The sequence below is a fragment of the Pipra filicauda genome, unplaced genomic scaffold (genome assembly GCF_003945595.2).
Source record: "Pipra filicauda isolate LSUMZ 115617 unplaced genomic scaffold, ASM394559v2 scaffold74_size2892960_pilon, whole genome shotgun sequence".
In the NCBI taxonomy this organism is placed as follows: domain Eukaryota; kingdom Metazoa; phylum Chordata; class Aves; order Passeriformes; family Pipridae; genus Pipra; species Pipra filicauda.
The window spans coordinates 2,407,695-2,434,909 of record NW_024104920.1 but is presented as its reverse complement, the minus strand read 5'-3'; the positions used below and the strand labels follow the sequence as shown (position 1 = coordinate 2,434,909).

The 27,215-nt window shown below is 38.0% G+C and overlaps 1 protein-coding gene across 1 annotated transcript in view; it reads right to left on the bottom strand.

Moving 5' to 3' along the window:
• Positions 1–27,215, bottom strand: part of LOC113985754 (pinopsin-like) — a 78,010-nt gene that overhangs the window by 17,411 nt on the left and 33,384 nt on the right. The window contains exon 4 of the mRNA XM_027716756.2: positions 6,752–6,985. Coding sequence (XP_027572557.1) covers positions 6,752–6,985 — 234 coding nt within the window. The remainder of the gene's footprint in view (positions 1–6,751; positions 6,986–27,215) is intronic.

Sequence of the window (27,215 nt, the reverse complement as noted above, 5' to 3'; positions counted from 1 at the left end):
GGCTTATAATTTGAATAGTTGTTTCGAGCATGAGATTATGAAACTAAACTAGTTCATGCTAGCAATATGGGGACAGAAAGTGAAGTGTTTATGGTGTCCCAGTATGAAGAAAAGACGACTACCAAAAAAGGACTCTGAGAAATAAAGTTTTATAAACTGTCTACAAATAAATTTAGTTTGACAGCAGTTACTATACTAAACATCAGAGGAACAAAGCTCTGTAGCAGCTTCTACTTCAAAAGACAGTGAGCCTCAAATGTATTTTCATTTGGACACAGTCAAATTTCTCAATTGCACTAAATAATGCAGTTTATAATGAAAAGGGAATTATTCTAATGAACTAGAGGCCCAGTACAGTTTTATATTGTATTTTCCATACTGTGGCAACCATTATTTCTTTGAATACAGCAGCTTTTTTGCCCTGAAGGTAGAAGGACATCAGGATTAAATCATAAAATAAAGTTCTACAGATCTGAATTAGAATTGCCAAGCAAGTCCAGGAGGGTTTGAGCACTAATCTAACCTTTAATCCTCAAATTTCTCCTGCCATAAAACTAGGATGATGATAATCATCTGCTCTGCAAGAGTACTGAGGATTAACTCAATTAAAAGTATTTGTTTAGGGGAGGTTACATAAAGGCTGAAAAATATTCTCTGTCTAGGAAAACTCATTTTGTTTTTTCTCCATCCATCTAATCTGAAAAGACTGTTGCTTGAATTGTTAGCTAGATACATGACTGCAAAGATATGCCTGGTACACACAGTAAAACTCTGAGTAGTAAACTTAACTGCCACAATATGTAGAAAAACATCCTGCTCTGACTAAGATTTCAGTATTATGCCACTGCCACAAGACAAGAGATTACTCAGTTATTGAACAGGAGTGGAAAATTAGAGGTTCTGTCACCTCCAAGGTTATGCTTACTTTTTCAAATCTTTTTCATCTGTTGAATTTGATTGTCCTCATACAGCAACTAAATTCTTTATCTAATAGGTTGCATAGTATTAGAGAATGTTGCATTCTGTTTTCTTCAGATGACCTATGCTTGCATTCAGCTTTGAAATGGTAAGTTGTAGCAAGTACAAATCTGGAGTCCTACTTATAAAACATGGACAAGTTATAGAAAAACATAACCCAATTCAATTCTAATGTATTAGAATTCTGAGGCTAAATTAATGCTTGACCTTAACCAAACCAAGGCATGGGCTAAAATTCAGTCTGATCCCTGATCTGGCATTGCAGCTGAGGTCACTGCAACAGAAGATCCCGTGACATCTGTTCAGTGTGGCTTGGCAATGCCATTTTGAAGAGTAGCTCAAGTTCAGACTGCCTGTTGTTCACGTATGCCTTGGTAGGACCTTAGCTGCCCACACCAAACTTGGAAATTAATTCAGGAAAAAAACCCAAAATGCCAAGTACTTTCACACAACTTCTAGATCACACCAAAGTAGTGGCAAGTGAGAAACAGCCCAATCATTAATACTTCATCCATTTTTTTCTCTGCATTTCTCTTAGGACTGACTGAGCTTTTGACCAGCCAGACTCTCCCTTGCAGATAGATGTGTAGGTGAAGACAGCAAAGAAATACCACTTTGGTTGAGTTTCTGCTGATGTCTACTTGCAAGGGCAAACAGGCTACCAAGGGGCTTTGCTTACAAAAATCCGAACATCTTTTATTTTGCCGTGAACATACCACATTCCTTGCTCTGTAGTAAGCTCTGGATACTGGAAACTTCTGTTATCTATCAATCTACCCTGCAGGTATAATATTACAGATGGAAGTGTATGAAAAACAGCTGGTTGTAAATGATGTTCTGAAACTGCCAGCATAACTATAGGCTGATCACTATCGGCAAGTGCAAACAATTTGACTGAAGCTGTTTTCCCTGTACTGGAGAAAATCTGAGATGTGCAACCCTACAAATTCTTTGAATCCCTAAACAGTTTGTTGTTTTATTGCCTTTTGTATGATGACAGTGATATTAGATGTCAAATCTCATCTACAGATATTTCCTTGCTACCTCCCAAACAGGCAGCAATGTTAATCTCATATCATTCAATCACTGCAGTTAACACTGATTTCCCTGTCTCCTCTAGGATAAGGATGACTATTACCCTTTCTATTGACCAGAATTGCCTGCAAGGTTGTCAAGAAACAGTTGAGAAAATGGTCCTTCTTTTCTAACCTAATCTCAAGGAAAATGCACTAGAATGGATATGATCTCTTAATGACCCATTCATTTCCTTTGTCTAATGTGGACTTCTCTTCCCACTTTCCTGAATCCTCACATTTCTCTGGTGTCATGGAAAGAGCAATGTAGGAAGTGACATCAATATATTAGATGCTGTTTGAAATTATATATAAAGAGATATTGCTGCCCTTCACTTTCTGTGTCTTCCAGAAAGTAGGATCTTTTAACTGGATGCAATTTGCATTAGTGCATTCCCTAGCCATAAATCGTAAATCATTATATAGTTTAAAACACATGTGCTTATCCTGTGTTTGTGTTCATTCACGTGTATTAGTTTCCAACTTTATTCAGTATTTTGCTTGCATGAGAGGTGGGCTGGCTACCTGCTTCCTACTTTTGCCCTGGGTCTTGAAGAAGCAAGTTCTAAAACTTCTGTGATGTTGAAGCCAGTCCAGTCCCTGCCCCGAGCATCCACAGGACAGGCAGGACAAGGCTAAGCTCATGTCAACATACTCAGACAGGTTGTACCAAGGATGTAGCCTAGGGCAGCATGAAGGCTGGCTGGGGCTGCTTGGGACCCTAGTTAAATGCCCAAGTTATTTACCTGAATTGATCTTTTTCTCATGAGCTGAGAGAGAAATTCCTAAAGTAATTTTGAACTTACTGTGTGAAATATAATTATACCTTATGATAGCAGCAAAGGTGCCCTTGAGACTTTTTTTCTCTTTGCCCCTCCACTTTAAAAAGTCATAATGCTACGTGTTGGCAGAGAAATAAAGTCAAAACATTTCTGAAATGTACTACAGTATCATACTTAATGTAGAGTATTTTGCAGTAAAAGATCATTTTGACTTGACCCATTTTTGACTTGAGAGCTTGGGTGTGCTATTCTATTTGGACTATTAATTACCCAAAGTCAGCCAAGCTACCAGTGAAGAAATAAAAAACCCCCAGATTATGAGCATTGACACCTGTGTGAATTTTAATGAAAAATTATAACAGGCTTCTTATGGTAAAGAAGCAAAACCTCTAGAAGCAAACAGAGTCTCTTTTTAGGACTTAATAGGTGTGTTCCAATTTATGTATAAAATGAGGTTTGGCACAATTGTCCCTGCATTGTATACTGTCTTTCTGGATTGGTAGTTTTGTTTCCTTGTGCAGCTAAAATATCTTAGTTTTCCAAGTGTGAAAATGAGCAGCTTAAAAAATACAATGTTGAATTACCCACATATTCCTCCAGCTTTAACAATAAGTTAATTTAAATTTTGTTGGAAATACTGAAAACTACACAATACCACATGAAAATTGATTGAAAATATAGCTGTTATACAGCTAGTGGATAAATGTTACCATTATTTATTTTTTTTATCACTATCACATATATCTCTCCCAAAGCACATGTGCATTTCTCCCTGCTCAGTGCATCAGGTAAGATAAAGAAGGACTGAAAAGGGTTGGTATAAAACTGCATATACGGAGAACAAATAGATTATCATTAAAGAAAGAAGGACTCCTCGTTCCTCATTTGGTGGCAGGGAAGTTCCACAAAGGCCCTGGAAGAGGGGGCTGCCCCAAGTAGCAAGCCATTCATTAGGTGACAGGCAGGTGGTGGTGATATAGCTTCCCTGGGGACCCTCACAGCCACCATGGAGGTGCCTGGGAGGTGTCTGATGGGTGTGATGCTGGGCCCAGGTCCCACTGAGGAATACTCTTTACATACATCACTATTATTATTTAAGTCTTTGTATTTGGCTTTGTTTTGCCATTCCTTCTATATAATATTTCCCTCACCCAGCATCCCTCAATACATGATAAATTTGGAAAGGGTACAGTATTAATGAATTTCATGTGAGTGTGTATATTCTTTTCGGCATCACTTCTCCAAATCCTTGGGGAAAATGACAGGGTCACCTTCTATTTATAAAAGTGCAATGATTTTAATGCAAGAAGACAGAGACTAGGAATCAAATCACTAATTATGGACTTATACTCACATCTAATACATCCCTTCCTTCACACTCTCCCTCCTTACTTTTGCTCAGAGGCACTTTCTAACACCAGAAATAGCACATTGCTGATCACATGGTTTGGGTGGACTTCTTCCCAATTGTAATATGCAAAAGAGTACTAGATGTGCTAGCCTGAGTTTCAGTAGTCCAGGGAGACTTAGGTGCACTACTAAAAGCTCATGAGCAGCAGTGAAGCACGTCTATTTTACATCAGCAAAATTGTAATCTGACCAGTGGTTTTCAGCTTAAACAGTGCATGTCTGTCCTTCTGGAGAACAGCAGATGAAGAAGGACACCTCATGCCACCCCACCTGAGGGAGTTCCTGTAGCTGGAAAGAAATTTATAATTTTCCTAAGCAATTTATCACCTCAGGTCATTGCAGTAGGCAATGGCAAAGACAAAACTTTTTATCTGGAGTTCCAGGACCATGCAAGAGACTCAGGGACTGCTTGAGAATTAATTTAACAATGTGCTCTGCAGGATGAGTTTTGAGGCTGACTCAGAGGCTGATAGTTCCACAATACTCCTCACAGATTTATAATAGCTGGAAGATAACACTACAGCTGCAGTCAAACAATGTCATTTGCAGTCTTGAGGGCATGTCCCAGAGCAAAAAAGTTAGCTTACGCATAGAGAGCTAAAAATTATGCCAAATGCTCTCAGTATATTTATAAGATGCAGGACTAAATAGCCTACTGTGGTATCTCACATCTGCAAAGAGAGGGCTGGGAAAAATGCAGGCCAGATAATTTCTGTGCTGGGAGACACCAGTCTCCTGTGACAATTCTCAGCTAAGTATGAAGACGAGGAAAGCTGAGAACTGGGAAGATTAACAACTTCTTTTGCTGAGGTGTTAAATTTACAAAAAAAAGAGTGAGAACAACTACAGAGTAGCTGAGGTGCCAAAAGCACCACTGACACATTGGATGAGAGTGTTACTATTGTTCCTGTTCTGAAAGGAACAGATAAAGGGATGTGTTTCACCCTTTCTGAGTGAAGCACATTTCTCAGTGTCAGTTCAAACCAATTATTTTTACTGCTAATACACAGTGGCACAGCAGAGGAGAGTTGCAGGTTAATGCTGGACATTAGCTATCATTTTGGTTTTATTAGTGAAAAGTATTTATCCCAACTCTGATCAAGCTCCCCTCCTCAAGACAGGATTGTCACATCTCCCTGTGTAAAGACAATGCCAAAATGTACCTGTGATCAATGTTATAGCCTGCTCCAGTGATCACAGTGCAATCAGATGATCTCATGGAAGTCAAGGTTCTCAAAGTGCTCAGAGAATAAAGAAGCAAGACAGATGTTGTTGAGAAGTTTCCATAAAAATTATAAAAGATAAGGTGAAGGAGAAAAAGTTACTGGTTTGCTTCTGCATTAGTATTTTTCAAATGGAATGCTCTATCTGTTTCAACATCAGCTCAAACCAGACTTTGAAAATGAAGTCCTGGTCTTGGGGAAGGCAATAGTAGTTTTTCCTTCTGACTTCAGGGAGGTTTCACAGCTTGCTTGCGATCTTTGCCTCAAACTCCAGGAATAGATTCCTTTTGTTGTTTAAGAACTTTGGGTTAGAGGAAGCACAGCAAGAATGATCTCAGGCTGTGGCAAAACTGGAATATATTTGGCTGTTATATTCAACTTCTCCCTTGTCTCAGCTCCATAATAATATAATGTTGATAAATATCAAGTTAAGCTCCAGCATACACTGGGTAAGAAAAGATAAAGGGTGTTTCTTTGCTTTGTAATAGTGTAATGGATATAATGACAAAAGAAAACTGAGAACAACCTCTAACACGTATTTTAATTTAAAAAAAGGTGTTTTCATAAACTATACATATTTTTCAGAATTTCCTACTGCAAAACACTTTTAAAACTTCCAGGACTGCCATTATCAAACTTTAGAGTCAGAATTATCAACACAGAAGCATTAGGAAGCTCATTTTGAGTACTGAAAATGACATTTACAGAAATGAAGGACCTGAACTGGATCTAGGCATTTTAGAATTTGCCTTGGTCCTCATGAGACAAAATTCATTATCTATTTTGGCATGTAGCTGAACTGGGAATTTAACAGTAAGAATGCAGAAGTCCACAAAAACAGTAACTGCAATGATCATTTGTTTTCAAGGGGATCTATCATGAAAATGGTATTTGCAAATGGTGTCTTCCTTTATTTTTTTTCAAGTTCATGAAATCCTATCATCTTCTTGTCTATCTTTTCTCTCACTTCTCAACCACACTAAATGTTTGAGTATTCTTCTTGTAAATACCTTTGGCAACTAACACTGAAGCACGCAAATTAATACCCCTTGTGCCTTCAAAAGAACACAAGCAAGTTCAATAAGCAAGCATTTTTCTGTTCTTCCTATCTAGCAATATGTTGTTATTTGCAAACACTTCCACCCCAAGACTCCAGTAGTATTGCTTGGACAAGCTTTGAATGTCTTTCTTGTAAAGACACATCTCTAGGACTGGTAGTCACAATGGTCAAGAATGCCTGATAGACCCTGAAGAAAATACAATTTAAAAGTAATATATGTCTTACCTGCTTATTCATAAGTATGTAGATAATGGGATTGCAAACAGTGCTGCTTTTTGCTAGGATGGAAGGTATGATGCTTGTAACTGGAGTCACAACACCTGGCTTACCAAATGTTGCAAGTAATGCTATAACTCCATAGGGAATCCAGCACACAAGATAACAAATAACTGTAGTGATCACCATGAACAGTACGTGGTATTCTCTTTTGCGGGCAGCGTTCTTGTGGATTTTTCCAACCTAGGGGAAGATGAAAACAGATAGAATTTAAGAAGCTGAGCTGTTGGATTGACTGCATCAACAACCTGGGACTATTGGTCTTGGATCAGCAGTGACAATCAACACTGTTGTTCCAGAAGCAAAACAAACACAAACCTGAAAGTCATCGAATGCAGTGGGAAGACTTTCATCATCTCCCTTAGGCACTAGAGGAAGACCTGCAGAGACCACACTGCATGCCAGTATAAACCAGAATCCCGGTGGAGGTTGGAGCAAACGCTAAAATAACAGCCAATTTTTATTTTTAAGCTTTGGTGTGAATACATTTTTCTGCAGACAGCTATGGAACACTCTTCCAGTGTGTTTGTATGGCTGAGCACATTGGTGGTAACAGTGAGGAACAAGCTTCATTCCCTACACAGAATGCACGTTCATTACTACACACAAGCATTATTTAAAAGCAAGCTTCCCATGCGGTAGCTCTGTGAGATGGACATTAAGTTTGATCGAAAGGACATGGAAGTCAGCACAAGATTGGGTGGGGAATAGATAACGTTTGGGTACTTAGCCTTATTTTATAGGGATTATTAAAAAGTTCTTAGGAAACATTCGGGAATATTAACTCCAGAATAGCAAGGCTGGTTCTCCCTAAGCATCTTTGCAGCCAACAAAGAAAAAAGCAAAATCTGCAGGGAGGTTCATCTTGGAGGCAGCCTCTGTCCACTGACTCTAGATGGAGACTCAGCACACTTGGTCTCGTGAGGTTATGGTTGATTCCTCAACTTTCCCCCAGCGCGTGTTTAGCAAACCCAGATGTACCAGCAGAATTTCAGGCACTATTCAAAAGTTTAAATTATATTGACTGAGTCTTGTACTCAGCCAAGTATAATTTATGTCCACTTTAAGGTCTCTTTGCCTCTGGAATGCAGTACTTGAGAGTAAACAATGCCCCAAGGGAACTAAATCCATGTAAAACTACAAACATAAATAAGCAAAAAGACAGCTTCCTCTAATGGAATGCACACAAACCTTACCTTACCTTACCTAAAAAAAAATGAAAACAAAGGTTTAAAATGAATAGGTTTAGGCTGATGAAGAAGAACACTGATGTGCACAATTCTGTAAATGAATAGAACACAGTTAAAGGTGGAACCAACCACCCCAGTCCAATGTCATCTGTTGCCTGACACATAACATACACATGCTAATGCAGTGAAAATAGTCAGAGCTTTACCTACCTCTTAGTAGTATAGGTATTTTTGCATAATGTATGTGTTATGTATCAGATTGTGAGTTAAAAACACATATAGTTACTGTGCAAAGTACGTATGAAGGCAAAATAATATGGTGACACTCGTTCTTTTTAGTTAACTATGACTCTAGGCTTCTAGAATGGTTGGTTCTATCCAGAGTTTCAGCGGAAATGTTCCTGTTAAAAGTAAATAAAACAAACACAAACCCAGTCTGCCCCAAAAAAAGAAGTATTTTTCCTGTCTAATTTTGTAATGGTTTTCTGCAAAATGGCAATTGCAAAATAAAATCCATCCTTTATGAAAAGACTTGGGACTATTTTTTTTTTAAGAATGGAACCTGTTTATTTCATAATTACTTTAGCTTGAGAAAAGGATTAATAATAGATAATGGTCCAATCCTGTATTGCTTATTTGAACTAAATTTTTCATGACTAATGGGAAATTTCTCTGACTGAAGAATTCAGGATTCCATCTTAGCTGCAGCTATGCTACAAGTTAAATATTAATCAAGGAATGCAAAGCCCCAGTTAGCCATGGCATCCACAGTTAAAGATCTTCAATATACACAGAAGCATCAGGCAACACATTTTTGCTCTGTGTTTAGATAATATCTCTGTCTTGAGGAGTTTGCAAGAGTTTACCCTCTGCACACATAAAATATAGATCATAAAAAAGGAAGGAAAGATGTTTAAAAGTGGAGTGACTATGGGTGTGATTTTGGCACATATCCTTCTGGTTTCACATCTTTAGATTGTTTCCTTAGGAGGGGAAGTTTTGAAATCATGTACTATATTTATCCATACACTTTTGATGAAAGGCTGCATTGCCTTTGCAGCTTTGTAGCCTACCTTTAGAAGGTGTTATCTTTAAAAATTTTCTCTTTATAGATGCTGGAAGACCTCCAGGAAAATACAGCTCAAGTTCATGTAGCCTACAGAAAGATAACACTTCTGCACGTGAAAAAGCAGTAGACATTTTAACATTAAATAATTCTATTTCTTATTTTAAAACTACTGGACATTTTAACACAATTGCTACACTGTATTTTCAGCAGTCAAATGGAAATGCCTCCCTGGATATCCAGCTGATAGAAGAGCATCAGATAGCGATTAGAAAAAATAGATTCAAATAATGTTTTAGAATAGCTGAGCTTGTACAGCTCAATCTAAATGTGAAAATATAGGATATGTATATATATACTTTTAAAATACATAGGAGATCTAAACCAGATTTAAAAATGGCACAAGCAATACTGACCCACTGGGATCAGATGGAACTTAGGTAGGATGGCCGGAAAACACACGTCTTTGCTGTAAACTCAACTGTTTTCTCTGGGACAAAGATCATCTCCTGCCAAATTTGGTAGTATAAATATAGGGAAAGCCCTATATTTAAAGAAAAGAAGAAGGCTGGAGGATTGGTCGTTGAGGGATTTTTAATGAGCAAACAGTGTTTCTCCCCTACTTTCATTCTGGGAACTAGCAGAAGTGTTTTGATTTTTCAGAACTCAGCTGGAGGCAGTGACAGTCAAGCTTGTCTGATCTCAGGCACTGAGCGTGAGACTGGCACAATTAGTTTTAGTCTGGATTTGCCCTGTAGCCATGCTGCATCTCATGGACACACCCAACACTTCTTTTTCCAGTCAATCTGACACATAAAACACCACTACTTAGATAACTAGAGCAGTGTGCAGCCCAGAAAAAAAGAAGACAGTAGCTACCTGCATCTGGGGTGGGATTTACTGCTTTAAATATTTTTCTTAGCCACCACATGGATTTGTATGGGAGAAGAGGCCTGAGCAGTGCCCTGCCCAAGGGGACAGCCTTCCCCTTCCTATGCTCCAGGGCCAAAAGTTTGACTTACTGCAGTCCCTGCTCACTTCTTTCTAGATTCAGCAGGCCAGTTGCAGGACCAAGAGAATACTGGTGGCATTTCACCTGCTCGGAACAAGGCACAGGCGCCAGGAAAAACCTGAGGGAGGGTTGTACACAGAGATGGAAAGGCAACTGTGAGGCCCACGGTGATAGAGGCATATATCCAGTCACCTCTGTAAGGCATTAAAATGTACAACTGTGCATATTCCTATCACACACGGGCAAGCTGGTTAATATATGTATGGCAAGGGAGTTGGGCTAACATTAGCTATTAAGAAGGAGCTTCAGTGATGAAGATCTAACCTGTTTTAATTGAATTCCCCTGTGTTTTGATTTTTTTGCACTTACCCTAGTCTCTCCTCCTTACTTAATGTAGCTATGTGCTTTTCCTCATAAAGAATTTCCTTCATATTTTACCCGCACCCATTTTCAGCTGTAAACATTTTAAAAGGTTATGAAGAATACATGGCATCCCATCCATATAACCACTAAATGGAGAGACTATCCAGCATCCAGAGCCACTTCAAGTAGGGGACATGTATGTGATAGCATCTTAGAAATCAGGGGGCCTGATTTTGTCCTTCAAGTCAGTTTCTCTTTCTTCAACTATTTATTAAGATGGAAAATAATATCATGTTATTTTACTCTGTGCATCTAAACAGTGCATGCCGTAAACATCCTTTTTGTAGCTAACTCTAAACAAGCAATATGGAAATAAGGGCACAAAGTGCTTTTCTCATCACAGCTTACATTATTCCTAGATCTGTCTTTTTACACTCAAATAACCATATTTACTTCAAGACTTCAAAACTGCACAGTAAAGAGAAGGTTATTTATGAGCGGCAGTGTTTGTTGCCAGCATCTTTCAGTATCAGCTATAAGTGCTTGTTTTGACATAATCAAGTATTCAACAGTGCTACCAAAACCAGAGACAAATGAAATATTTATAATCATCTGAAGGCAGTCTGCCAATCTTTGAACATTTAGTCTACTACAGCTTCTTGAAATGAACAGAAGGGATCTAGACTTTCTAGGCAAAAGCTGCAGTATAGGAAAAAACCTGGAAAAAGATCAGTCTTCTTCCTTCAGAAGAACCAGACAAGTAAAACTGTTCTCTGTTATGTTCCTAACAAAAGAAATTCAGAAATGGTCTCCATTTATTGGTATGAATAACTCTCTACTAAACCTTACAGTCAAACTAAGCAGTGATTGTAATGTCAGTTATGAGGTTTCTCCTCTCCCATCTCTACGGGTTCTGTTCTCAAGGGGAAAAGGCGAGAAAAAAGCCCTCCAAAGCATGAAAAGCTCTAAAAGGCTGTAGGAAACAGACACTTCAAGTAATCCACTTTTCAGTGTGAGCTACCCCAGAACTATTATGGATTAACAGTAAAACGGATAAAATACATTATTGTTTAAAATAGACCATCATGGAAAAAGAGGGCTCACTGGTTTAAAAAAAAATGCCTCCTTTATCAGTATTTAGGTGGCTAAATTCAAATAAGTCAACACTGAAGAGATGTATTGTCTCTGTGGAAACAGAGACTGAACAGAAACATCTGTTTTGGGTCACCTTAGGATCCAATGGGCCTTGACTTTACAAAGCATTTACATGTATATGCACATGAGCGTTTTGTTCAGTTGGAGCCACATGAGTTAATAGCAACAAATACAGCAGGTGGAAGCCATAAAACCACACAAGGGGCCATATAGCTAATTATTTTAATGTCACTGTTAAGTTTAGGATTTGAAGTTCATAGGAAGGATATCAGCTGAAGACTGACTTTATTGGGAATTTTTGTTACTGAAATGGGAAATAGATGTCTTAATGCCTCAAGGTGAAGTGATGCTTTAAATACAAAATTCATGGTTTTATAAACTGTCCTTGAAGCATAATTGCCATTGCCGCTAAAATCCACGAAGTCCTATTGTGAACTTAAGGAACACTATAATCCTCTTAGATGCAGGATTTTTTCCACTGCGCTATCTAAGGGGCTTTTAGCAGCAACTTGTCTAACACAGTGAATATATTCCCATACACTAAACAAGGAGCTCATGGTGTCACTTCCATCATTGACAACTCATGTTTTATCCTGACCTTTTTTACTCACTGCGTGTTTTCTAGAACCAGTGTGCATGGGAAGATTAAAGGTGTATACACATAGCTATCATTTGGTTTGCAGTAACGGTTTGGTTTTAGAAAGAAAAGTACATTAAATACTCCTATCTTCCCCAAGTGGGAAGCTACAGACCTGTCCAGCAAGGACAATAGTTACAAAAGCATCAGTGTGGGCTTCCCATGCACAGAGTTGGCCCAAGTCAATTCCAGTGTAAGAGCTGAACATGCACTGCACTCAGCTGTGGGTAACAAGCTCAGCCTGCCCATGAGTCAGCCCGTGCCCTGAGCCCAGCACTGGGCCAACACAGACATGGGAGGTCTGCAGCTGCCTTGCACCTCACCAGCCTGGAGTACAGGCAAAGTGTGCCTACCCCTACAGTAGCTGGGATGGACAGAAACGAGCGGCTGCCCACAGCAGCTGGAGCTGCTCTTTCTGGTATGGGAAATACACCGCCAGAAACTAAGGTGAAACAGCATCACTGTAACACTGAAGAGCCATCAGCCCTGGCAGCTGATTTAAGCATGCATATTGTATATGATCACATTCCTATCTCCAAATTGCAGGGACATGGATTTAATGGGCAAACTATTCAGTGGATAAGGAGCTGGCTGGGTGGGCTCAGCCAGAGAATTGTGGTCAATGGCTCTATGTCTAGGTGGAGGTTGAGTGGTGTCCCTCAGGGCTCTGTCTTGGGACACGTGCTTTTCAATAACTTCAACGATGACACAGACAATGAGATCAAGTGCATGCCCAGCAAGTTTGAAGATGACACAAAGCTGAGTGGTGCAGTTGACAAAATGGAAGGATGCGATGCCATTCAGAGGGACCCAGACAAACTTGAAAAGGGGGCCCAGAAAAACCTGTGTGAAATGATAGGATAGGATAGGATAGGATAGGATAGGATAGGATAGCATAGCATAGCATAGCATAGCATAGCATAGCATAGAATAGAATAGAATAGAATAGAATAGAATAGAATAGAATAGAATATTCTGAGTTGGAAGGGACCCACAAGGATCATCAAATTCCAACTCCTGCCCCTGCACAGGACAGCCCCAAGAATCACATCTTGTGACTGACAGCATTATCCAAATGATAAGTTTTGGAAGTTCATGAATTTCAACAAGTCCAAGTGCAAGGTGCTGGGTTGAGGCAATCTCAAATATGACTACAGACTGGAAGATTTCATTGACAGCATCCCTGCAGAAAAGGACTTCAGGGTTCTGCTTGGACACTGATTGTGTCCAAGAAGGCATCAGTTCATATAGCTGCAGATTTTGTTCAGGAGCAATCTCAGAGTAATCTAATACAGGAGTTAAAGATTAGAATGGTTCAGCAAACATGATCAGGTAGCTATAACTTAATGTGTGCTTTAATTTAGATGAAAACAATTGTTATCAGCAAGCTTCTTGTTGACTAACTGGAATGAGGAGAGAAAAGGACAGGAGAGGATGGAAGAGGAGAGAAAAATAGAGGGGGAGGAAGAGAAGGAAAGGAAAAGGGTAGGGGAAGGAAGGATTCAGTGTGATACAGTCAGCTCTTGCTCACTTATGGAGGCATATACAGAAATTCAGAGCTGATGCCCTGCTTTTGGACTGCCTCTCTCAATCCCCTTCCTAATAATTTCTAACATCTTTTTATTTTGATTTTCCTGAACAGAATTTTTCATTAAATGACTCAAACCAACTCGGTGATCTCTTTTGAAGAGTGATAACTGAGAACCCTCCATCACAGATGTATGTATATGTATGATGAATGATAGAGTTACTTTTCTCTGCAGATGTAACGGTACCTCAGGTACTATTATCACTTACTGCTCTCATAGACTTTGCAAAGTCTGCTCTTTTCCTCCAGCAGAAGCATGGCCAGTGTTGCCCACCCCACCTCTGGTCTCCGACACCACTGACTAAGCAACTCACTCCCCTTGTTCCAAGGTTTTCTGCTTCAGACAATTGTTATTGGCCATTGTCCCTTCCTTTCCTAATCAACTGCACTCACATCACAGCTGATGATCTCCATGGATACTTACTGTAGCTGAAACAAAGCTATTGGGGATGTCACACACTGAGGATGGAAATTCTGCATCCATGCACATGACAAGTGGTTAGATCCTTGTTTTACTCTCAATCTGCAAATTAATATTACTTCCAAATGTGACCTTTATTTTTCAAGGAAGAGGTTAGGTCTAGGATAATATTCTTTCACAGCATAATTTTGCTCTATATATGCTTTTTTGACAATTACAGCCAGAAAAAAAACAACAGAGATATTTTAAATAATTCTCTAGGATTCCTTCTAATTCCAATTTCAACAGGGCCAACACATGTCAGGGACAATTAATATCAAGATACAAACTACTCTAGCAATAATTCACTAACAAGCCCAACCCTCTTCAAGTCGATATTTGTTAAATATAAATATTGGAAATTCAGCTCACTTTTGAGCAATACTTTCATTCCTGAGTTTTGTGACAGCAGTATTTTTCACAGTGCAGTGAGTAAGTAGGGATTGATATAGTTAGAGCCAGTATGAAGCCTGTCCAGTGTGAATTTATAACTTCAGAGAGAAAAAGATGATGAAGTTTTATAAAATTCCACCATTCTTCTGGAAAGACTGAAACTATTCAAGCAATACCTGTACTTTGATGAGGAAAGGTCAAAGTAAAAAGAAGACCGAGTTAACAAGATGATTCAGCAGGCTGGAGTCATATTTCTTTTCACTTGACATTTAGACTGAATTAACATCCTGAACTTACTCGGCAAGCAATGGAGCCCAAAGCAAATTCATTTAATTTTATATTGAGAAAATCCAAAATGTGCCAGGCTGACATGACTAAGCACCTACTGAGCCTTGACCATCCTGGAGCATGGAAGCACAAGCAGGGCAGAAAAGCTTTTTCACTACAGAACAGTGAAAGAAAACATACAAAAAGAATTACTCCCAGGAGTAGCCTGCAATTAATAAAAGGCCAAGGCCAGACTGCCAACCACAGCAACAAATTTTTTTCAGAAAGATCTTAAAGATCGATGCAGAACAGACACACTTGAACAATGTGAGAGTCAGTTCTTTCAACCTGTCATTTAGGCTGAACTAATATCCTGAAGTTGCTCAGGAAGTGAGAGAGAGAACAGTATCAGGTAAGGCCTTTAAAGACTTCTAGTGAGCTCTTGCAAGCCATAACAATAGAGGAAAATAAGTGAATTAGTTGAGTGAACTTTCCCAGAGATAGGTGTTTTTAAATGCTCAGCTCAATGCTGAAGGCATCAGAGCAGAGTAGAATGCTACTGGTGTTTAATCGGGGACAGATACAACAGGTAAATAGTGGCAATACTAATTCTATTTTCTGTGCAAGACAATGACTTGTATGCAGTGTTTTACAGATGTATAACCAACCTTTAAGTACATTCAATGGGACTGCCAATGGGAATAAAAAATGCACATACTTCAGTGTTTGCCAGGCAGTGAAAGCGTCTATGGGACACTTAGCTCAATGTTTTTTTTAGTTTAGGCTCAGAATATTTATTAATTTTGTCCTTTTCTCCTTCTGCGCAGGTTGCATTTATTCACACTTTGTTTATATTTAATCTTTAATAGGCCAGATATAAGTAGCAAGATCTTAGCTAAATAGAAATTTATTTTTACATGTTTGGGACAGTTTCAAGTGGAGTGTTATGTTACCAAATAAAATTCATATTACAGCCTTCTGAAACACTGCAGTGTTGTCCCTTTTCTGCCTTGTGACTGACAGCATTATCCAAATTCTAAGTTTTGGAAGTTCATGAATTTCAACAAGTCCAAGTGCAAAGTGCTGGGTTGAGGCAATCTCAGATATGACTACAGACTGGAAGAAGATTTTATTGACAGCATCCCTGCAGAAAAGGACTTCAGGGTTCTGCTGGATGAAAAGCTGGATGTGAGCCAACAGTGCATGCCCACAGCCCAAAAGGTTCAAACGCATCCTGGGCTGCATCAAAAGAGGAGTGGGCAGCAAGTCAAGGGAGGTGAATCTGTCCCTCTACTTTGCCCTCATGAGAGCCCACCTAGAGTACTGCATCAGCTCTGGAGTACTCAACACAAGAAAGATGTGGACCTGTTAGAGCATGTCCAGAAGAGAACCATGTAGATGACCAGAGGGCTACAGCACAACTCCTTCGAAGACAGGCTTGGGGTTGTTCAGCCCAGAAAAGAAAAGGCTCTGGGGAGAACTCACTGTGCCCTTTCAGGACCTTAGAGAGGTTTATAAAAGGGAGGGAGAGGGACTTTTTATATGGTCAGATAGTGACAGGAAAAGGTTTTAAATGGTTTTAAACTGAAAGAGGGCAGTTTGAGATTAGATATTAGGAACAAATTCTTTATTTGTATGTGACTAGAAATAAAACAGTCCAGTACTACTGAGATCCCCTTAGTAAACACCTTACATGCTTTTTATTACTTGAGAAGCTGTTTAGTTGACAGAGCTCTCATTTGAATTCAGATTACCACTGTTAAGTACAACAGAAGGTTTGGAATATACCCTAAGGCAACCCTATAGCACATACTCACGTGTGATTAATTTAGCTGCTTAGCAGATGTCAGTTGTACTACTAAAAAGTCAAATAATCACCCATTCACTGTAAGCCCAGATGACTACCTCAAGCCAGAGACGGTTGTTCATTGTTTTAAGATTCATATGGTGTAGACATTTTAAAAGAAAAACCATAGGGGAAAAAAGATGCTTAACAAACAGAAAAGTGAAACCTCAGGCCTCTCAATAGTATAAATTAAGAGTGAATGTTCATTATTTTTAGTTTTATATCTTGAAATAACAAAGGAAGAAAGAATTAAGACCAAAAACGGGTCAGTGGTCAAGCTACAATGAAAACTGCATGAAATAGAAAAGTTGGAGAGTCAATGGACTGAGCATCATCATCTCAAAAATAGCGTGAGAAACAGAGTAATATATCTTATACATATTTCTCTGAAGGAAACATTGGCTACTTAAACCTTATCTTCTTATTTTCTATCCTTTACCAGTCCAGAGGGATATTGATTTACTGCATAAGGATTCCTGAGCTTTTTAAGTTGAAGGTCTCTATAATTAAGCAGCTGGAGAGTTCATCTAACTCCATTACTAGTGAAGTGAAATTCAAATGAAACATGTGCCAAATAAGAAGAAATATAAAACTCTCTTTGTGGTGTGATAGATGGGCGTCATTTCTCCTGAGAAGGTTTGGACAAGCAGTCCTTCAGCAAAGGAGGCTCCCTGTAAAACAAGTGTCAGATGTAAACTGTAAAGTGCCTGAACAGTAGCTTTTTTCTTCCAGCAAGAGCAGATGTTTTGAAGAGCCATATGTTAGTACTTAATTTTTAAAAGCCTCTGAAGCCTCTACTCTACATGCTTCACAAGGACAGGTCTCGTTCTGCTGGAATTCCGTTGGAGTGCAGTGTGTTTTCCCCAGACTTGCCCAGGTGCAGCCACCTGGCCCCCACAAACTGCTCTGATTCTCTGCTGTATTCAAGGCAGTGGCTTTGACCACAGACCCCTCCCTTCCTCCCTCTCCAGCCTTACCTTCCCACCTTATTCCCCTGCCATGCCTTTAAAACATCAACAACAAAAAGGATTAATATTTAGCCAGCTGATTCCCCAGTGTTTAATCTGACTGAGTTACACTGAGTATTGAGTGGTGTAGGATTATATTCTATCAGGGCTAGTAATTAAATGCACTCAGAGTATTGGCAATCAATTTTTATTGACTCCAATTAATAAAATGCTGCCTGAAATATAAGTCTGTGTTTAAAATATTATTGGCCCTATTTCTGCCGGTTTTCATTTGTTACAGTGGCTCTCAATTTACCATCAGGTCCAGTGACATAAGTAGAGCCAGCCGTATAGTAAGATACTTGTAAATTGAAATATGATGCCAGTTTTAATCTACTACAGAAAACACAAGCCTATTTCCACTGATTCACCATGAGACAAAGACAAGTAGTGTGCAAAGCAGCAACAATTTAATAAAGGGGAGAATTCCATAAAATATCCTGTCTGTTTATTTTAATAAAGAAAAAAAGACACGTATAGACCTATAAACCTCACAAAAAACCTTGTAATAATACAGATTTGGATTGACTGCATGAACATAGGAGAACACATAATTAGAACATCAAAATTAGTGTGTTTTCAACACTTCTTTACCATATCGATGAGGCTCACTGAGCTGAATACCAGTATTTGCACCTTTACCCTTCTTAAACCCCAAGAGAAATGAACTATTATGTGAATGTGAGAGCTCCACATTTATTATAATATCACATGTGCATACTAAGCAAGGTGTGAAGATGGACAAGGTGGGAAAAGGTAGAAACACAGAAACACTTAGCATTGTATAAGCCAGCTGCACTGCAACAGAACTCTTTTATTGGCAAAGAGGTAACTTACACATCAGCTAAGGTCAAAATTATTCCTAGTATGACATTTTTTGCACTGGGAAACTGATTCACAAAAATGAAAACAACCTGTGGGAACATTCAAATTTGAGACATTTCTGGTAGTACCCATGTTTCCCTGGGCTTGTCTTTTGTTCCTTGACAATATGCCTGATAGGACTGAAAATGCCAGGTCTTTTGGTGCCTAGTTACCTCACAGAGCTATTTTATTCAGGACGCTGGATCTCACAGGCATTTTAGGTCACCAGCTCCAAGGATTTGCAGGCCCTTTTGCTCCACATTGCTTTGCCTAAGCTACTGCTGTACAAAGGTACTAGGACTCTGAATGGTTTCAGGGTCAAGAGGAGATTATTTTATTTTTAACATCTAAGTGTTCCAGTGGAGGATTATGTAAAAATAAAATACTGATGAATTGCTGATCAGTGAAAAATAGTGAGGTTAAGATTTGTGTGCGTGTGTGCTCCCCTTATTCAAGACAAGAAATCTCTCCATCAAAAACCTCAAACTGGAAAAAGACCGGAAAATCTATTTCCCAACCTGGTCTATTTAAAATAGTATCCAAAATTGTCTGAAGCCAAGGAAGAAAGCAAAAACTTAGACATTCATGTACCCACATAGCACTTTCATGTAGAACAAGCTGCCTTTAAAGAAGAAAAGAAAACTCCAATTTTTTTAGCATGCACATAAACACATACAATTTAAAGCTAATTCTCCTTGGAAAAGAAAAAGACATGGTATGGGCGCATATCTTTAAAAACACGAATGGCTATGTCCATACTACTACATAAAACCACTCCACAATGTGAGATAAAGATCTTGACCCTGATCATCCACCCTGCTTAATTGTCAGCGTGCTTGGATCCCCTGTGCAGATTCGCCCCAGTGCTCCCTAAGCAGATGCCCAAAAGCATCAGTGACAACTCCCAGTAGGTGGCATGGACAAGGCTGCACCAGGTTTGGCTCCATCCTTTCTACATAGTCCTCCAACTTGTGCCACAGGCTTGCACTCACCCACACCTCTGCTGTATAGATCAGGGTGCAGTGTATCAACTTTTGGCTCCACACTAGAAGAGCTCTCAACTCTATTGAGTTCAAAGTCAACTCTCATCTGATTTTAGACACTTTAATTTTGGTAAATAAAGAAAATATGAACTACTATATTTGAGGGCCATAGGGTCATGTAACATCCAGAGAATGCCCAAGGCCAAACACTGTGTAGTATGGACATCAGCAGATTGTACTGTTTGCCTCAATGCCAAGGAACATTCCTGACCGTGTAGGAACATGTAGACATTGCATATGCAGTTATCTTCATGCATGCTCTTGCATGCAGACTCCACAAAAATAAAAAAAAAAATTGTTCTGCTTCTAGATTTTGTATGCTTTGAAAGAGTGACCTGCCCACTTCACATAAATGCTAAGTTTCAACATAACCTTGCATCACTTCCAAAATGTTGTATTTAATCTGATAGATTCATATTACACCTAGGTTTGCCTCCACAGAAAATAAATGCAGGTTTCATTAAGGAAGCATACATGACATTTCAGTCTAATGTCTAGCAGGGTAGAATATTCACCATTAAAATTTATTATTAATAATAAATATAATAATACATTTGATACCTATAATAAATTATAAAAATCTAAGAATTATAAAAATATTACAGTATGAGTAATCATGACCAAATTAATTTCTATTAAAAGCAGGTTAGACCACCTTATCCTTAGTCCAGGTAAGCTCAAAACATTGGAAATTGAAAAACATCAAAAAACATTGGAGATGTAAGACCGATAAACTGGGTTTTTTCACCTTTTGTTTTTGGATGAAACAGCTTTAGTGCCAAGTAACCAAAGAATCCAAATTTTAACTTATTTTATTTGTGGTAAAAAATTATGATCAATCTCATAAATTTACATTGCTTAATACATTTCTGTCATTAAGACAACATAAGCGTGACAACTCTGGCTATAAACCTTCAATTTGTGTTTATGCAGAGCTTCTCATGCAGATGTGCAAGATTCAACTGAGATAGCAAAAAAAAATCTACCTAGTCAGTAGGATTACAAACTAATGAAACACTGGATTAGAAATTTTGAAACAATGTTTGTTCTAGATTTTACGTATTTACCTCTTTTCTTTTATATGCTTTTGATTTTCATTCCATAAGCACATAATCGTTTGCATCCATTTCATATCTCTGCAGCATATGGATTTGTCATGCCATTGTTCTTCACTACATGATAACTTCTCAAGTAAAATTATTTCCCTCTGTTATTGCCAAACTATGCTGCCTCAGGCACCGTATCTTGAGCTTTCAGAATTTTCAGCAGTGGAAGTGGGGCTAAATCATGGAACCAATGAATAGCAATAGATATTACAAATGTTTGTGGCCAAACCTTGGAGTTTTAAGTCACACAGGACTAATGATAAGATGGAACAAGGATTGACAAAGTAAAAACAAACATCCTTGTTAACTCTGCACCACCAGGAAAAAGCAGAATTACATTTTGGCTCATGGGAGACCTCATAGCACCTCCCAGTAACTAAAGGTGACCTACAGGAAAGCTGGAGAGGGACTTTTTACAAGGGCATGTAGTGATAGGACAAGGGGAATGACTTCAAACTGAAAGAAGGCAGGTTTAGATTGGATATTAGGAAGAAATTCTTTACTGTGAGGGTCATCAGGCACTGGAACAGGTTGCCCAGAGAAGTTTGGATGCCCCTTTCCTGGAAGTGTTCAAGGCCTTCTTGGATGGGGCTTTGAGTAATCTGTTCTAGTGGAAGGTGTCCCTGTCCACGGCAGGGGGGCTGAACTAGATGGTCTTTAATGTCTTTTACAAACCAAACCATTCTGTGATCCTACAATTGTGACTGAAGTCTTTGTTTTAAGTGCAGTGAACCAAGGCTGTCTGCTTTGGCTTCCCACCCTCTGCTTTAACCTCCCACCCGGATAACATTGGCTGGGGACTGGCCTGTGGACTCTCGCACAATGGTACAGTTAAATGTGATATCAAATGTATGGTGGTACCAGAGAAGGAAGCCCTTGGGCATTGCACATTTGTTATATTTTTTGCAGATATACCCTCAGAAGTGTTTCTCTAGGGGACAATGCCACGGTGCTGCTACATGTAGGACAATTAATTTTGCTCCAAGCCTTCCAGCAGGGATTTTGCCTGAGGTCACAAGTTGGTCTCTGAAGTGGAGTTAAACTACAGGAGAGTGAGTGTGGCTCAGTTCTCCATGCTAAAATGTAAGTACACAAAACCACACTCTTTACCCTGCAAAACACACTTCTGTACATTTAACCTTTCCAGTTTTATAACTGGTGAGCAAACAAAAAAATCTTAGACTTTTTCCAGTCAGGAAAAACCCTTCCTAACTCATACCCTGAACTGTCATGAGTGCTTAGTATTGATGTACACCATTTGCTGTAAACTGAAAGACTCATGAAACTACAGCCTATTTTTTACGGACATAAAGCACCCAGAGATTAATGCATAAGATCCTAAATTTCTATTAGATTGTTATTAAACACTATGACAGGCTTATTTCCTCCCTAATTTATATAAAGAATGAAAAGTGGCAAACTCAATGAATTCCTGTTTTCTGACCAGCCATTAACTTGATTTACAATGAATTTGTACAGTGCCCGATTTACACCAAAGTCGCATAACTGTTTCTCTGCAAATACAATTAAGTAAAGATTTACACTTCTGAAAGCACAGGGGAAACAAGATCATAATGTTTTTTCATACCTGTTTCCCTTCCAGCATGATCAGACCTCAAAAAATGAACACTAATCTGATGACATGTGCTTCAACAGTCGGCCGACACTTTTTAATCAGAAATACTGAAAACAACCCTGAGTGAACATAACTGTCATTTATGAGTTAGACATGTGTCTATGCAAGCACAGCAGCTGAAGTCTCTAGACACTTTGAATGGTATTTACAATGGCTTGACTCACCACACCTTTACACTCTTAAAAGCTGAGATGGTGAACTTACAAACCTTGAAGCTATACACAAAATAAAGAAAATGTTAGCTATCTCCTTTATTTCTCAAGATTTGACATTTTTCTCCAGTGTTACAGAAAATATTGAATTTTATTCCCTCGGGACAGACACCTTTAATAAAAACTGGTATAAATATAGTGCACAAAACTGAAATCTTCTTACAGTTGAACAGTGAACCCCAAAAGTCAATGCTATATTTGTAGTGTCTTCATGATAGCTACATAACAATCATTTAACCTCCTGGGCAAACCCTAATCGTTATGAAAGAGTATAAGATTACATTGGCTCTTTAAAAATTAAGCACACTAGTAAATCTTCCTCCTAGCTAATGAAAGCAGCTTTTTATTCAAGCAGGTTTCCCATTAAAATAAAATGAAGAAAAAAAAGAAGTCAGCCAATAGGAATAATCAGCACTTGCTTCACTGTAATATCTTTGAACAGAAATGTAAGGATAGAACTGTTTGAAACATGAAATGCTGGCATCTGAAAATTGCTGTTTATAAAAGTATGAATGCCAAAAGTCAGTGTCAAAATGTTACACATTTTGTTTGCAAAGTTATGCTATGTTTGTACTTTATATTATGACCTGGCATTAAATAACAATGGTAAAATGGTATAATAATTTAACTATCATACCATTGTTTTGAAAATAATTTAAAACGGGTACTATTTAAAAAAAAAATAAATTATACATTGTATCCTCTTCTCAAGGTCAAAGTGCTTCCTTGTTTTGTTATAAAACAATTTTCTTCTTTTAGTGGGACTCATGTCAGCAGCTTGCAAAAGCTTCTAGTTTTGAGAATAACCTCCTTGGATGTGATTTTCTTTCTCTGATTACAGAGAAAACATAGAGAAAAAAATTCAGGGTAGATAGATTCTTAAAATGCCTTGAATTCTCACAGTTAACTCCTCAGTACCATGTGCTTTCCTTCTGTACAGTAGGAATAGTAGTATCAGCTTTACAAAGCACTGGAAAATCTGTGTATGTTCATATAATTTTCAAACGATCAAAGGAAAAAATTATGGAAATCACTGAAAGAAGGAAGGAGGAGATCTATCTATGAAATAGAATGGTGTCAGAGTAAAGGTGGGAAAACCCATGGGACATGGGTTGTGAAAGTTGAGAGTGGTTACAAATATTATCAGCAAATTTTTAAACAAAAAGAGTTGATATGTTAAGATTATTTATTTATGTAATATCATCTACAGATTGCAATCTGATCCTACATAAATTACATATTCAACAGAATTATTAACTTACTGAGAAATAGTGAAATATGATTTCTTGTCTTTTTTTGTCCAAGTATTCCATGGTTTTTTTATTAATAATTTTCAAAAAAGCTGTTCCAGATATCACCTCACCTACAGAATTCTGATAAATTTGATCATATTAGAAGCCAAGAAGATTTGGAAATAATCAGATCTTCAAAGAACTGGTAACTAATACATACCAAAAGCAGCCTAATGTATTTCAGTGTTCTGCTTTGAAACAACAAAAAGAAGTCAGATTTTCTACTGGAGAAATGATCTAGAAATTCGGAAAAAATACAGTATTATACAAGAATGTAAACTGCTCTCATAATTTAAAGCTCATTCTTATAGCAAATAGAATCAAACAATAAAAGGGTATAGCCTGAGTATCTGTTATCACAGAATGTTCCTGTTATCACAGAATCCAAAAAATGGCCTGTTGCCAACTTTGTGTTCTAGCTGTGTAGTGGCTTGTACACGAAGAATTTGGCAAAGGTCAAACTGACCAATAAGGAGATGTTGACTATTGACTGCTATGTGCCTCTTGGAGGCTGTACAGAAAATTTGAAAATATTTATTTTTATTATTTTTTTTAGATGATGGCTTTAGGCTATATTACTTTATAGCATTTGATAATCCAGCAGAACTCTTTCGTTACATTTTGCTAAATTTATTCCAATTCTCTCAGCCTAACATGAGATTTCTATTTTAATTAAGTTCCTATATCTTCATGATGAAGTGACAGAAAACATTTATTAATTAATTTGCAAACTGAATCTCTTTTTGCTTTGAATGAGATGTCATTATTATATACTTATGGCAAGGTTTAAAAATGAAAGGCAAAACTATTCTTCCTCTATACCACCAGAAGCTAAAGAGAGAAAGTATACATGAAGATTCGAAGGGAAGAAGTAAAATTTACAAACATATGGTAAAAGATAACAAGACATGGTTGTCTAATGAGTATAGCTTCTTGTTTGAGCTTAGATGCAGTCAAGGTAAACATATCTGAAATTCAGTTGAATCCCAAATGTACTTAATCACATTTGAAAGGGATGATCTACGGGAGCCATACAACTAGGTCTAGGACCATCTTCATCTGAATCACATTTCTTAGGACTTATTTGTTTAATTAAATAACTAGAAAGATTTTGAACTTTACTCCTAAAAGAAGGCCTATGACTACAAACCTGGTTTTATTTATGGTTTTAAGAAGCTAAGATTTAATGGTCTATAATTGCTTTATCAGTTTTCTCAACATAAATCCTAATTTCAGTGCCATCAAAGATAAAGTTTTGGAAAATTGAGTTTCTCTATAAATAGCATATGAAGCATATCAAGCAATGATGGAACAATAATTACACTTCCATCCTACTTTCTGTATTACGTGAAAAAGATTTCAGTTTAAATCATGGAGCGTTCTGCCCTAATCTGCTGTCTTTCTCCAAACAGTCACTTCCAAATGAGATGGAAAACTAGAAAGATTCACAGGAGCAATCCTTCTACTTTATCGTCCTTCCCTGACTACTTTAATGAACAATGATGCCATGATTGTTTTTACAGATTCTTCTTAATTTTCCAAATAGAACAGACATAAAAAAAGGATGAAGGAATCAGAAGTCATAAAAATTTACACCTCTTCTTTCCTTTTTCTCTAAGACTTCCTTTGTGGGCACGGAAGATTTCAAAACCAACACTGTTGTTTATATCCAAATCTTTAAAAAATAGCATAGAGTCAAAATCTCATAGTTCAGAACTAAAAATTAGTTTCCTTGGGTTTATAATTGAGTCATAATTTCGCTCTGGGGCATTACTTCTTAAATAAGAGACAGAATCACTTTTCCTCCACTAAATTTGGTACTTTGAAGTTGAAGTTTGGAAGAGGAGTAAGAAAGAGGACCAGACAGCTCTTTACTGCACAACCTTGACTGTCCCCTTCCCCTACAAGTTCACAAGACTCATAAAGGTCAGGGGATGGGATAAAAAAAAGGTGATTTGGTTCTCCTGTGAAATCTAGAAGTCAGAAATCATGTGACATTTTTCAAAAGAAACAAAACAAAAGTTGCTGTAAAGGAAAATAAATAGTTGGGTAATTCCACTACCTGGACTCACATTTTGGTCACTAGTCAAAAATAGCAGTTTATGAGCAATTAAGCATTAGTATGTGAACCACAGGCTAGAGGACAAGACATACTGGTAAGGCCAACTTCTGCCTCATATGGGCTAGTCTTACAATTTTCCCTGAATATTTTTTCTTGCCTTTTTTTTTGTCAAAGACGAAGTCAAAGTACAGGTGGAGTAACAACGTGAAAGGACACAATAAATTTTTTTCAGCGCTACTTTTTCCTCACTATTCTCAAGTTTAAAAAAAAAAATCCCTGACCAAAAAAAAAAAAGAAAAAAAACCCACTCAAAAAACCCACAAACACTTTAGGAATATCAATTCATGTAGCAAGTCCATCTACTCCAGAACCCCATGAGACAGTGTGACCACTGGCCCTTTGCCCATTTTAACACACAGTCTGTTGCACTGAGCAAAAACCGCACAGTCAGACGGGTATTACACTATATATTTAAGTCTTCATGCTCTGCATACAGTTCTTTCTAGTGTTTTCCATGTACTAGCTACATTCCATAAAGAGCTGCTGAACTTTGTTCAGGCGCAGCTTTCGATGAAAGAAGACTGGCAATGATATGAGAGTCTCCATAAAACCAGGCTGAAAACTTCTTGAAACAATCTTCTGGGACTCTTCTTGTCCTTGGGCAGGATTTCTGCATGTAAGTGGGAGACAGTGCAGACCGAAGAGATCTCTTTTAAAAGTTTTACTAATTTTCATTAGATTGGTTGACATGAGTTCTCTGGGCCCCTCGGTGGAGGATTTTAATCACATTGTGTCTTTTGTGCTACACAGTGATCACAATGCTAATCCCTGTAATTCCACATTTGGGAGCCCACTTCTCAAAGTGTAAACAACTGACACTGGCTTCACAAAGAACATTTTTCCAGAGGGAATGCAATGATAGAGTCACAGAGAAGCATCATAAGCCAAAAAGTGGGAAAAAGTAATGGAATTGCATAAGGAAAAATAAAACATCCGCAGTTTCCTTTCCTTATGCTGTAGAATGTGCAAGAATAAAATACACGTGAATAATATTTTGTGAGGGAGAAAACTTTGCCCATTTGATCAAACTCAACTGTCCAGATAAAGCTAGCCTGGGGAAAAAACCCCATACCTTTAAAGAAAATAATGTGAGTAAGGATCTTTGAGTTTGATAAATGGCAAGAGCTCTGAGATAATAATGCAGTTTAATGGCA